The following is a 14,165-nucleotide window of genomic DNA, read 5'->3' on the forward strand; positions in this document are numbered from 1 at the left end:
CAGAAGCTTTATAAAAAATTACCACAAATAACAGATTAGCCACTGTTTCTCTAAATGCAGGTAATATAATATACATTTACCCTGAAAATAAAATACGATGCCACAAAGTTTGTTTGAAAAAGGTGATTACTAGTTCCAAGAATGGGCAGTTTTCTTTTTCTTTTCCTCCCACCAAACTTGGAATTCTTGCACAGACAATATGCTTTCCTTTTCCCTCTAAAGATCATTAGTAATTATTAAAAATATCTTCAACAGAGAAAGCAAGTCACGTGAAGTCCTAAAATCACTCAAATGCTTTTCTGCTTAAACATTTTACAGTCAAATTTTTTTCTAAGCATTTAAACATGATTTTATAAAGTTAGGTTTTACTTCTCATGTGTTCCAGAGAATCCCAGTATGTGCATTCATAATAAGTATAAGCCACAATTTTCAAATCGATGTTTTGGGGTAGATATCAAGGTTATGAAAGAAAAAATTTTCAACATTGAACCAAAAACACAGATTCCCATGGCAAACACAAATAACTACCATTCATTCTCTTTGGTCTCAGAAAATGAGTATATAACCCCTAACACTGTGGTCAACCTAAGTCAAAATTAGAAGTTAATCTAGGGCCGACCCCATGGCTTAGCGGTTAAGTGTGCGCGCTCCACTGCTGGCGGCCTGGGTTCGGATCCCGGGCGTGCACCGACGCACTGCTTCTCTGGCCACGCTGGGGCCGCGTCCCACATACAGCAGCTAGAAGGATGTGCAGCTATGACATGCAACTATCTACTGGGGCTTTGGGGGGAAAATAAATAAATAAATAAAATCTTTAAAAAAAAAAAAGAAGTTAATCTAAACTAGAAACTCAACTAAAGGAAAACCTAGCTATGTTCATGCTTTAGCAAATCTCAGGTTTTTAAGTCCTCATTCATTCATTCAATATATATTTCTTGAGTGCTTGGGTCCTTAAGGATATAAAGATAAACAGAACACAGTGTTGGCCACTGATGGAGAAAGAAATTCAAATAATTCCAGTAAAAAGTGATAAGTACTTTTAGAGCTTTCCAAAAAATGCTGTGGGAAGAAAGACATATAACCTTCTTGTAAACGCTTGTGAAAAATAAGAACACTGATAAATTCTGCTGGGCTAATGAATGGGTCCAGAAACAGGAAACATTTAACCCTCACTGAACTCTCCCATCTATTCATTATCAAGTCCCAAATAAGCCATTTAATCTCACTGTGCCTTGGTTTATAAAGCCATAAAATGTCCAATGAGTGATAACGAGGGATTGTTTCACAGGAATTTTGTGAGCAACACCATTTTGTGAGGTGGCTTCTTTATGACATGATTCAGAGTCTCCCAATCTATAACATATGGTGGTAAGTAAATTCTCCTAAAAAAACTAGTATGACAAGAGCAGATGACGTATAACAGATATTCTCTTATAACTCTAACTCTCCCTAGAACAAACAGGTAAACAAAAGATGACATAATTATGAAGACACTGGTTAAAAGGTAAAAAAGTTATGCTTAACTTGCACTTTAACTCTTGAAACTAATCTTTCCTTCTAAAAGCATATTAACTCCTTCAGGATCCAGTACCCCAAGAATAACAAGAAACAGGAAAAAAAAAAAAAAAGGGAGAAGATTAACTTGTTACCTCAGAGAGTGGGCACAGAATTGCTTAATATAAGACTGTAAGCACCAAAAATTTGACATTTTAAATTATGAGCATGAATTCCTTTAAAAAACTTTTAAATTAATAAAACTAAATAAATAGGTGAGTGGATAAATAAGACGTGGTATGTCCAGAAAATGGAATATATTCAGTCATAAAAAGCAATGAACTACAACATGATAAACCATAAAACATTACGCTAAGTGAAAGAAACCAGACATCAAAAAACTACATATTACATAATGGCATTTATAAGAAACGTCTAGGAAAGGCAAATCTATACAGACCGAAAGCAGACCAGTGATTGCCCAGGGCTGGAAGTGGGAGTGGAAAATGACTTGCAAGGGTCATGAGGAAAGTTTTTGGGGTAATGGAAATATTCTAAAACTGGACTGTAGTGACTCTATACACTTATTACTCTAATAACTCTATACACTGATTAAAAATCATTGAATTGTACACTTACAATGGAGGCATAAATTATATATCCATAAAGCTGTTTAAAAATGAAATAGATAGCAGTTAAAGATACATTTAGCTTAAAATAAAAGATGAGGGGTAATGGATGTACGTTAAGGCAGCAAGAACGGGATTCCCTAAAGGCTGGCAATGCTGAAAACTGAAATGTCACCTGGGTGTCACACAGCATGCCTGTCTTTTATTTATTTATTTCCTAGAATAAAAGACAAAGATGTATGGAATACTAGTATGCCCAACCACAAGATTAATTTGTGAATATTTCACCATATTACTCACAGTATTTCTAGAGTACTACCACAAGAAATGAGCCAAAATATAATAGCTAACCATACTGTGTATGTATATTAAATAAATGTCTCCTGGAAAAGGTTATCTAGGAAGTAGGAAGAAGTCAAATAAATCCATTATCAATCCCTGAGAAGCTACAAAGGAGATTTCTACATTTTTCTATCTCTGTAACCTCTAGTCAAAAGATTCTTTGCCCAAACTCCTGAAAACATCAATGAAATAAAAAAGCAAACAAAACTCAGTATATTCTATAGTCATGGTTTTCAAACTAGGCAGTTTAGGCAAATATATTTCCAGAGTTCCACAAATATTTCATTTTTAAAAAATATATTTCAACTGTTTAAACATTTAATACAAAACCAAGAAAAATCTACACCTACTAGCCCTGTGGTTGATAAAGTGCAGAACATTTAATCACCAGAGTCAGTTTCTTATATGGCACTAAGATCAAAAAGCACCCCACTTGACCAAAATGATATTAGCGAAGTTTGCTTTTCTAACCTATAGAAAATCATAAGCTACAAAGAGTCTTAAGCTCAAGATATTTTTTTAATTATGTTTAAAGAATTCACAAATGCAGTATTAAAAGTTAGAAGATGTGATCTAGTAACAGGCATTTCAACAGACTCAGCCCTAGGCAGTGGTCCAACTTTCCTCTCCCCAAGTCCCAAAGCAGGACAGAGTGAGCTGCCTCCTCAACCCAGAAACTCCCAAGCCCCAGGAGCCTCCACACAGTTCCCAAGGCTGGAAGGATACCAGCTTTGATACCTTTGGGGTTAAGATACCGGCTTAGGTTTGCAAAATGAACCCTAATTTCACATTAATCAGCCAGTGCCCAGTTACTGAGCCCTGTAGAGAACTCTCCAAGCAGTGTGAAAACAAAACCACTGGTATAGGCAGACAGGGCACCACCGAGGGTTTTACGCAGGGGAACAGCATAATCAGATGTACATTTTAAATGCATCACTCTGTAACTGTGTGAAGAACAGAAATGAAGAGAGGCAACGACAGCAGCATGGAGAGCAGTCTGGAAGTCCAGGTAAAGGTCATGATGGCCTAATTCATGGCAGTGCAGGACCACAGGACTGGAGGAAGATGGAAAGTGAAGCCAAAGACATGAAATCCGATGGGCCGACGGATAATTTTATGCATTCCCACACCTCAAAAGTAGACATGGGAAAAGCATTATTCTACCCTCTCACAACTGAAAGCAATGAGCAGGAAAAGGAGCATCGACATCCACTATGAACCGCTAAGATCTGACTCTACTGAATCTGGGTGTGCACAAATAGGAGGAAGCTCCCAAACCCAGCTTCCCATCAGTAGTGCAAGGTTCTCTGCATTTCCCTCCCAGCAATCCTATAAGGTTATGTTGAGTAAGACTTAAGGCTTCTGGAAACTGAAAATGAAAAAAATCAAAACTAAAATCAGAAAAAATAATTCAAATCTGCAGCAATCCTCCATTGCGAAGCAATTAGGCTAAGTGAAATCTATTGTGCCGGAAAAGATCTCAACATTCAGCCAAGGTCTCCAGAAAGTTTTTAACCTAATGTGAACATCTGGAGTCTTCTCAGGTTTGGACCATACAAAATGACAGATCCTTCTTGTAATAACTACTGTTTCAGCAATCAGGGTAAGGAGAGGCCATGGTAAAGAATGGCCTCCTCAGAGCACGACCCCCAACTCAATGAGTCCAAGAACCACCCCCCCCAAAGTAGATGATGAACAAATGCCCAATATAAGTGCAATATCACAACCAGACTCCTAGGTTTGGGGGTTCTAAGTCACTGCTAAGAGGACTGAGAAAAAATAAAAGAAATCAAATCATTAGAAAGAGCATACTTGAACACTGTTTGTGGGAACATAAAATGGCTTTTTGGATTTCTTTTTGTTTTCCTGAAGATTTGCCCAGAGCTAACATCTATGCCAATCTTCTTCTATTTTGTATGTGGGTCACCGCCACAGCATGGCCGCTGATGAGTGGTGTAGGTCCACGCCCAGGAACGGATCATGGGCTACTGAAGCAGAGCGCACCAAACTTAACCACTAGGCCACGGGGCTGGCCCAACTTTTTGCATTTTAATTTGGCAGTATCTATTACAATTTTAAATGTTTATATATACTTTGACTCAGAAATTTCATTTCTAGAGAAAAAGACAGAAGCAATCTAAATGTCTACAATCAGATTAGGTACAGTAATTCCAAATAGTGTGATACCAAACAGCAGCTTATTATTGTAAATGGATAGTTGTATTTACTAGCACAGAAATGCCGCAAATCTACCAAAGTATACTGTGAAATGGTATACATATAATATGACCCCACTATGTGTGTGTTTTAAATTTACATGTCATAGAGAACTCTCACAAACATAATGTTGAACAAATGAAGAAAGACACAAAAAAATACATACTAGATGAACTGTAGTTATTTAACGTTCAAACACAAGCAAAATAAATCTTATGCATAAAGGTATTTTTTAATTATCAGGAAGATTTTTTCCCCTTTCGCAGTATCCAGACCTATAGATTTACACTATAAGATTCTTAGTGTAAGAGCCCTGGGAGCAGCTTATAGAAAGATGAGGCTTGTCACTTTAAAAAGGCTGAAAAATCTCCTCATATACGGTCATAAGCTAAGAATTCAGCATACAGCATACAGTCCCAGACATGGAGACAACCATGTCGAAACAGAACAGCTGGAAGTCAGTCAAGTTTCTCAAGAACCTGACATCACATCCTTGAAATGACAAATATACCCAAAATGCAGCAAGACCATCTCAAAAATATTCAGAGTGATTAGTTACCCCAGGGAGTCCCAGTCTGGAAAGAGGTATGTCTCTGAAAGTCAAGTGAACCACAGCATCAACCCAAAGCAGCTCACCACATAGGACAGAATAAAGCAATCTTCAACTAGTAAGATCCATAGAATATTGACGAGGACAAATGGGGACACAGAGAGAGACAGGAAGGACGCAACTGTGTTTGTTATAAGCAACTCTGACTGACCCTCCTCGAGTGTCCAGATGTTACCAAAATCAGCACAGCTCACAGTACACCTGATTCATCCCACTGGTGACTAGGAGCATAAGGTAGGGGGAGAGATGACAAGGGGTAGCCTCTCCAAGCCTGAATGCCTTCCCTCAAGACATGAGTACCTGACACAGTCATATCTCAGGAGCTCCCGTCTTTGGATCTTATAGAAATCACTGGCTAAACATCATACCTAACACAGAAACCCCCTTTCCTCCTCTTCCTGCCATGAGAGGAAGAAGTGAAGTTATATAGGGCGAGGCATATGGAGAAAGCAGGCTGAACTCTGCCCTCTCTGTACTCGTTCAGCATGGCTGGAACCATGAGGGCACTGTGGGTGGGACTGGGAAAATTCTAAACCAATCCTCACACAACAAGGATCATGATCTTAGTTCCCTTAGGATTCTGGTAATCAACAGAATTTTTCTTTAATTAGGAAAATTCCAAATCAAATATTTTAGATTTCTAAATCTTATCTCCTTAATAAAATTTTGAAGTAAAAGTGTCTTAAATTTCTAAATCAAAGATTTCTATTAAACAGGGCAGCATGTTAAAGCAGAAAAAACAGAAACTGGGAACAAGAAAACACAGTGATATATGTATACATATACGTATACATAGCCATGTGGCCTGAGGCAAATCACATTTCTTCTCTGGGCTTCAGTATTCTAAACAAAAAACAGCGTTTATTGATCTCAAAAGATCCTTTCCAGCTCTAGAATACTGTGATTGTAAGATACTCTTGTAACTTCTCCTAGAAATACTAACCAAAAGCAGTAAATAATTTTATCACTTCTAATAATACTCATAAGACTTAAGACTCTCATAGATTCAAATTAAATTCTGTTTCAAGTAGCTAGTTTTTAACATGTAATTAAAATTTTCCTGGGCCGGCCCCATGGCTTAGCAGTGAAGTGCGCGCGCTCCGCTGCTGGCGGCCCGGGTTCGGAACCCCGGGCGCGCACTGACGCACCGCTTCTCCGGCCATGCTGAGGCCGCATCCCACATACAGCAACTAGAAGGATGTGCAGCTATGACATACAACTATCTACTGGGGCTTTGGGGGAAAAAAATAAATAAATACAATTATATAAAAAAAATTTTCCTCGAAATATGCCATTAAACCTCCACAAACCAACATGCATCTGCAGATTCTCCTTCCTTCCTATAAAAACGGAGGAAGTCTCCCTCCCTCAATCAAAGGCCAATCAACCTCTGTGTGTGCCCAGGGTGCCTCCTCTTCCCAGCTCCCCAGGAACCTCATTCCATCACTGATCCCCTCTCTCTACTGCATCTTCAACCTGTTCCTCTAGTCTAGATCATTTCAATCAGGATATAAATACTCTGGACTCTGCCATCTTTAGAAAAACATCTTCCCTAGATACACTACTCCTCCAGCACCAGCCTGACCACTCTACTTTCCTTCAATACCCAACTTCTTCAAAGAATGGTCACCCCAAATCCATTCTCAACCACCTCCAATCCATTCTTTACAAAGCAGCCAGTGAGAGCTTTCCAAACTATAAACCTAATCACATCACTTATCACTCTCGTTTCTCTCAAGGTCAAAATCAAAATCCTTAACACGACCTATCCTAATAGGCCCTATGTCACCAGTCTCTGTAGATCCCACCTAGTTAACGAGTCTCATCTCCTACCACTCGCTCACAGCGCCTGGGGAAGGACACTGGCCTCTTCCTCAGACGTGCCAACTCCTCCCATCTCAGGGAGTTTGCTGTTCCCTCAGCTAGAAGGCTAGAACTTCCCTCTCACCACTACCACTTCCTTCTGCTTAGCCAATTCCTATTCTCAGGTCCACTTTAGTCATGACATCCTCAGGGAAACCTTTTGTTATGAGTTAAACTATGCTGACCTTGTCATTTTGTCTGTTTTAGCAGCCAAGCAGCACATCTGACTAGTTTTAATTTTAATTTTTTAAATTTTAATCAATTTTTTATCACTGGTTGGTGGGAAGGAAAAGCTTCTTGTTTTGAAAGTGCGCCATGTGCTTTCTTGAATGGGAAAGAAAGAAGCCATTTCTAGATAAGCACTTAGAATGGCACTGTATCCAAAGAACATGAAATCAACAATTCAAAGAGATTTACGCACCCCTACGTTCATTGCGGCATTATTCACAATAGCCGAGAGGTGTGGAAGCAATCCAAGTGCCCATCAACTGATGAACAGACCAAGAAGATGTGGTATATATATACAAGGGAATACTACTCAGCTACTCAAAAAGACAAAACCATCCCATTTGCAATAACATGGATGGAACTTGAAGGTATTATGATAAGCAAAATAACCCAGCCCGAGAAAGGCAAACACCGCATGATTTCACTCATATGTAGAAGACAAACATATGGATAAAGAGAACAGATTAGTGGTTACCAGAGGGGAAAGGGGTGGGCCTGGGTGAAAGGGGTAAAGGCAGACATATGTATGGTGACAGACAAAAACTAGACTATTGGCAGCAAGCACAATGCAGTCTATACAGAAACTAATATATAATAATGTACACCTGCAATTACACAATGTTATAAACTAATAAGACCTCAATAAAATAATTGAAAAAAAAAAAAAAGAATGGCATTGTGTATAATCTGCAAGCTAATCTACAAAGGAAAGCAGTGTAGTGTAGCAGTGTTGTGCTAAGGTAACATGTTTCTGATTTAACCAAAGCTCACTAGATAAGTATGTACCGTACTCCTTAAAAATATACCCTTTGACCTAGTAATTCCACCGCTAGCTATGAATACATCCTATGAACTAAGAGATACACACACAAAAATTTTTAAATTGCATTCACAGCAGCAATATCTATACAGCTAAAATAAAAAAAGGAAGCATCAAAAAACCTTTGTGGCAACAGAAGAGCAGTTGTGTCAAATTCAAAATTGGTATAGCAAGGGGGCATTAGCTAAACAAACAAGATACAAGTTGAGCAGCATAGCACTGAAATGCTGTCTTAAGAATGCTCTAAGGGGCTGGCCCTATGGCCTAGTGGTTAAGTTCGGCATGCTCCACTTCGGTGGCTAGGGTTCGGATCCCGGGCGCGGACCTACACCACTCATCGGTGGCCATGCTGTGGCAGCAACCCACACACAAAATAGAGGAAGATGAGCACAGATGTTAGCTCCGGGTGAATCTTCCTCAGCAAAAAGAAAAATAAAGAATGCTCAAGTTCTGAAGCATCAAACTTTGAAATTCATGATTATTGTAGTTGGAAGAGAGAACCTACTGACCTTGAAACTAAGGAATCTAGAAGAAACCCCTTGAAAGTAACAGGTATTAAAGGGCTCCCACAGGGCCGGCCCCGTGGCTTAGTGGTTAAGTGCGTGTGTTCCGCTGCTGGCGGCCCGGGTTCGGATCCCGGGCACGCACCAACGCACCGCTTCTCCGGCCATGCTGAGGGCGCGTCCCACATACAGCAACTAGAAGGATGTGCAGCTATAACATACAACTATCTACTGGGGATTTGGGGGGAAAAAATAAATAAATAAAATCTTTAAAAAAAAAAAAAAGGGCTCCCACAGCTATGTGGGGCCTCCTGGATTCATGATGCTATGGGACTGGAGACAGAAAATCTGCATGAACTTAATTATATTGACAGTAGGTAGTCACTTCATTTCTCTGGGCTTAAGTTTCCTTATTTGTAAGATAACAAAATCATACAGAATACTTCAAATTTAAAATTATACTATCAGTCATCATCTCTACACAACAGGCTCTGGAGTAAAAATACCTAAATTTAAACTGCAGATACACCACTCTTCAGGTTGTAAAACTTGGGCAAGTGATTTCACTTCTTAGAGCCTTTTTCCTTATCAGTTCTATGGGGGCTTCCCCGTAACATTGTTGAAACGTTAAATGAGACATATGGTACACTCTCACGGCTAACAGCTATTCCTGTTTTCCTGTTACATTACTGGAAGCCTCCAGGCCCAATGGAACTTTACAGCTGTTGAACAGATACAAGGAAACTGAAAGAGCACAGGGTTAAAGATTTCCGACAAACTTCATGCCTGGAACTGAACTGTCTAAAGTGTTGAAAGAGTGAAATAGTCAAGTTTTAAATTTTCATCAGTGAGAAAAATAGTTACCATTTCTTGAGTGTCTGCTATGTACCACGCACTGCTAAGAATTATATATGCATTATCTAACTTAATCCTCACAACAACGCTATGAGGTTAGTACTATTAGTCACCTCATTTTTACAAATGAGGAAACTAAGAAGTTAAATAACTTGCCGAGGTCACAAAGGCAAAGTTGGGACTCAGCATTTGTTTTTAGCACTGTTACACTGCATCTCATTTAAAACAAACAAAACAAGAACAAATCAATCACTGTGTCATAAATTCAGGGGTTCTAGAATGTATAGCATGTAGACCTTATACACTGTGTTTCCTGCTTAGTAGTAAAACTACTATACATTTCCTTTCTCTTCCTAGATCTAAACCTGATAATTTAAAAGGCAGAGAAATTCTGAAATTACATTCTGTGATGTCTGAGTTTTCCAAGACATTTAAGGAAGCAGGATCTCATATATACTTACACACTATCCTTAAAGCAAAAGTTAAAAACCAGAAAAAAAAACTTTTATAAGTACATCAGAGTCCACTTCTGAGCTTGTTTTGTCAAGTAAAGTTACCTTATTTAACATTTACAAGTTATAAACTCAATATTATTTTGGCTAAACTGGTAGATAAAACTAGAGTTGATCACTGCAAACCTACGCTCAAACTACATAGCCAGGTTCCAATTTGTTGCACGCTTACACATAGACTGAACAACTAGAAAAACTCATTAATTGCTCTATAAGTGAGTGGTCACCCCTCCAGAACAGACTCTGAGCCTGTAGGTATTTCAACCACTCATCAGTGATTATATCTCAGAGTTCAGCACAATGACCTTAGTTCTGTTTCTGGACTCACCAGTACTCTGTCTCCAATTTTGAGCTCTCTTTCTCCTTTCTTGATTGAGCCAGCCTCTGAAAGGTTGGAGACAGATTCACTGGCAGTTTTTGTAAGGTTGCTGATCTGAGATGTAGCTGCAGCTTCCTTTGCTGTTGGCTGGGATGATTTATGGGGAATATTTGAGGGGGTGGCTGGGGTGGAGGACACCATGCTGGCTGCAGAAGTGGACAAAGGCGAAGTCGCTCTGGAAGCATGAGTCGTCTGCAGGCCATTAGCTTCATCTTCTGCCTGCACCTTCCTCGTCAACTTTGAAGGTCGAGTGAATATGCCCTTTAAAGGCTCACACTGGAAATATCGAACTCCTGCCACTGAACCATCATTCTTGCCTATAGGTTCATCTAAAACAATCCCAGCCCACTGTCCTGGTGCAAACTGAGTTTCTCCCAGGAATTGGATAAATCCAGGCTTATTTCCGTTCACCCAAACTCGCTCCCCAACTCGAAAGTCATCCACAAACTCCTCTTGTGTCTCAGAGGACGGAGTGCTTGATGCTTTTTCACTGGATATTATTTTTTCTACTGGAGCTGCAACTGAAAACAGAAGAAAGGATCATAAAAGATTCAATTTCATATTTAAGCAGACAACACCTAACTTAAAGGAAAATAAAATAGAGAAAGCCAAAAACAACAGGAGTAGCAAAAACTCATCTAGAGGTGTTCTGTTTTTCTTTCTTCTCTTTTTTTTTTTAGCAAGGAGGCAAAAAGTATTTGATCCATCACTACCATTTTCAACGCTGTTGAAACTCCACGAGCTAGTGAGATTAACCCTTATTTGCAATTAAGATTGGAAGAAGTCAAAACAAGAAAAAAACTAGTCCTTTTCTCAGAGTTCATAATATAAGTCTGATTTCATTCTTTACTCCACCTCCCACCTTGCACATCATGAGCAAATACCCATTCAGATCCACTGAGATGGGCTCTATTCCCACATTTGAGTGGTCATTTAAAGCTGACGAGACTAGGACCACTCAACCACAGAGTCACAATTAGATTTGATGGAGGAGGGGATTCAGTGCTGCAGTCCCTACCATCGTTATCCCAAGACTACCAAATAAACTCTATTGCTTCGCCAGCAGAGATGGAAATCACAGCAAGGAAAAAAAGATAGCATCTGGTCAAACTCTTTGAGGCAAGACAACTTTGTGTAATCTCTACCCTACGGTAAACACAGAGTTAAATTTTGCCAGAAATCTGACATTCACAGTGGAAATGCATTCATCCAGCAAGCAATTATTAAACATTTAGTGTGAATTGGCAAAGAAAGCCCACATTCTTAGTCACTCTACCATTTACTAGGCATATCGTGATCTTAGGATGTTACACAACCTCTCTGAGTATAATTCCTTCATCTGTAAGGGGAAAGTAATATCTATCTTGAGGGTTTTTTAAATGAGGAGTAAATGAGACAGTGTATTTATTTATGCTGCACATGTTTTCTGAGCTCCTACCCCTCAGGGACTAGTCCCAGGCATTGTTCTTTGCTGGGGACAAAGCAGGACAACACAATCTGTACCCTCATAGAGCTCAGAGTCTAAAGGTGGGGAGACAGACAGTCAAGAGACAGACCAGGTAATTTCAGGGGTTCTAAGTGCCGTGGAAGAGACAGTGCCTTTGGGCAGAGCAGTCAGGGAAGGCCTCTTGGAGGAGGTGACACTGCTCTGGCCTGAGGCCTGATCAACAAAGCCAATCATGTAAAGATTGGGAAGCAGAGTGGTCTGGCCAGCCTAGAGCAGGTGCTGTACATCTCTTTACCCTAAACAGAAAGGGAGACTGTGGAGTTTCCACATGTGGAGGTTTTTTGTTTCGTTTTTAGAAGAGAGTAAATACTCTCAGAACAGATAATAAACTGCCAAGGACAGGGGCCAGCCCAGTTGGGTTTTTTTTTTTTTTTGTGAGGAGGACTAGCCCTGAGCTAACATCCAATGTCAATCCTCCCCTTTTTTACTTGAGGAAGATTGGCCCTGGGCTAACATCCGTGCCCACCTTCTTCTACTTTATATGGGACGCTGGCACAGCACGGCTTAACAAGCGATGCATTGGTGCATGCCTGGGATCCGAACCTGCGAACCCCAGGCTGCCGAAGCGGAGCGTGCACACTTAACCGCTTGCACCACTGGGCCGGCCCCCGGGTTGGTTTTTTAGAGTCTGTTCTTTTTTTTTTTTTTTTTTTTAAAGATTTTATTTATTTATTTTTCCCCCAAAGCCCCAGTACATAGTTGTCTGTCATAGCTGCACATCCTTCCAGTTGCTGTATGTGGGACGCGGCCTCAGCATGGCCGGAGGAGCGGTGCCTCGGTGCGCACCCGGGATCCGAACCCAGGCCGCCGGCAGCGGAGAGCACGCACTCAACCGCTAAGCCACGGGGCCGGCCCTAGAGTCTGTTCTAACTGTACATCAACAATTCTTCTTCACAGGATGCTCTAAGCATGAATTTCTGAAAATCAATCTTTATAAAAATGCCTCAAATTCTTTGAAAATTATTTCCTTTTAAGCATGTAAGTTTTAGTATTAATAAGCTGCTTTACTCTTTAAAAACATCTAGTGTGTACCAAGTACTGTTGGGAAAGAGATGGAGAATGGAAGACAAATAGGTTGCTGAAGATAATGAAGGCCCTGGGTTCATCTATAAAACGGGGAACGTTTCCCTCATGAGCCAGACTTGAGCCATTGTACTGCCTGCTCCCTTGATGCCAATGGCTAACTTGGGGTCAATTAGTGTCAATAAATTTTTTTAAGCCAGACTAGTCTTTTGTTCTCTACATATCCCTAAACCCCAAGGAGAAAGGTCCTGATGAGTTCAGGAAAACACCTGGGGAAAAAAAAACAAAAGAAATACCTTAACACTGTAAGGATCAAACATTGAAGTTATTTAACTTGAGAATTATTTGAGCATCTTACACTAAATCAACTAAGTTTAATAAAAAAAGATAACCACAAAAATAGTAAACACTTCTTAAGAGTTCTAAATGTAAAAAGTTATGTCTTTTAACTAAAACTTTTCCAAATATTTTCAAGACTATGAAGTTTTTTTAAGATGGTCTGTTTAAAGTTTTCAGTTTAAAGTCTTCATATAGGATTATAATTTATTTGCTATTAACAAAAAACACAAAGTGTTACCAGCAGCAGGTGTCTTCAAGGCTGTGCTCCCGGGCTTAAGGATCTTGGTAGGGGCCTTAAGCCCACTTGGTTTCAGCAAACTCATTGTCTCAGTATGTCAGAGCTATTTCCTTTGCCTGTTGCCACTATCTTTCCCCAACCATTGATACAACTGTGGGTGCTTCTATGGTGAAGTCAGTCTCTGGGTTAAATCTGCAAAGAGAAAAATATAAAAAAGAGTTTAGAATCTACAAGAGAAAGAAAGTAGAAACAACAGTTATTATTAAACCAGCTTTCAGAGTCCCAATTTTTCCTTATATATGATAGTAAACCATCTCCACATTGAACCTAGGTACTTAGAAAACTCTAGATACTAAAAACATGAAGATGCTGCCGAAATGGACTTAAAAGCAATTTACTATTCTAAAGACAAGTAGCTAAGGCTTGCAATATATTCAGTTTCCTTTACAGTATCTAATAATACCAGCTCTGTACAGTGCCTAAAAACCACACAATCCATAGAAGAGGGTCCAGGAAAAATGTGCACCTAATTTAATGGGAGGAGAAGGGAGTTTTCAGTTTTTACTTCATACACTTCTATATTGCTTAAATTTTATGACCACAAGC

General features: G+C 39.6%; 1 protein-coding gene across 8 annotated transcripts in view; it reads right to left on the reverse strand.

Moving 5' to 3' along the window:
* The window catches only part of CLIP1 (CAP-Gly domain containing linker protein 1), a 124,316-nt gene that overhangs the window by 76,749 nt on the left and 33,402 nt on the right, over positions 1–14,165 (reverse strand). For all 8 annotated transcript variants that reach the window (XM_087423351.1, XM_087423348.1, XM_087423350.1 and 5 more), the window contains 2 exons: positions 13,560–13,751; positions 10,402–10,973 (listed from right to left, as the gene is read on the reverse strand). In XM_087423351.1, coding sequence (XP_087279477.1) covers positions 10,402–10,973; positions 13,560–13,644 — 657 coding nt within the window. In that variant the 5' untranslated portion in view covers positions 13,645–13,751. The remainder of the gene's footprint in view (positions 1–10,401; positions 10,974–13,559; positions 13,752–14,165) is intronic.

Source organism: Ceratotherium simum, chromosome 35, assembly GCF_057802395.1.
Source record: "Ceratotherium simum simum isolate JZ-2026a chromosome 35, ASM5780239v1, whole genome shotgun sequence".
Lineage (NCBI taxonomy): Eukaryota > Metazoa > Chordata > Mammalia > Perissodactyla > Rhinocerotidae > Ceratotherium > Ceratotherium simum.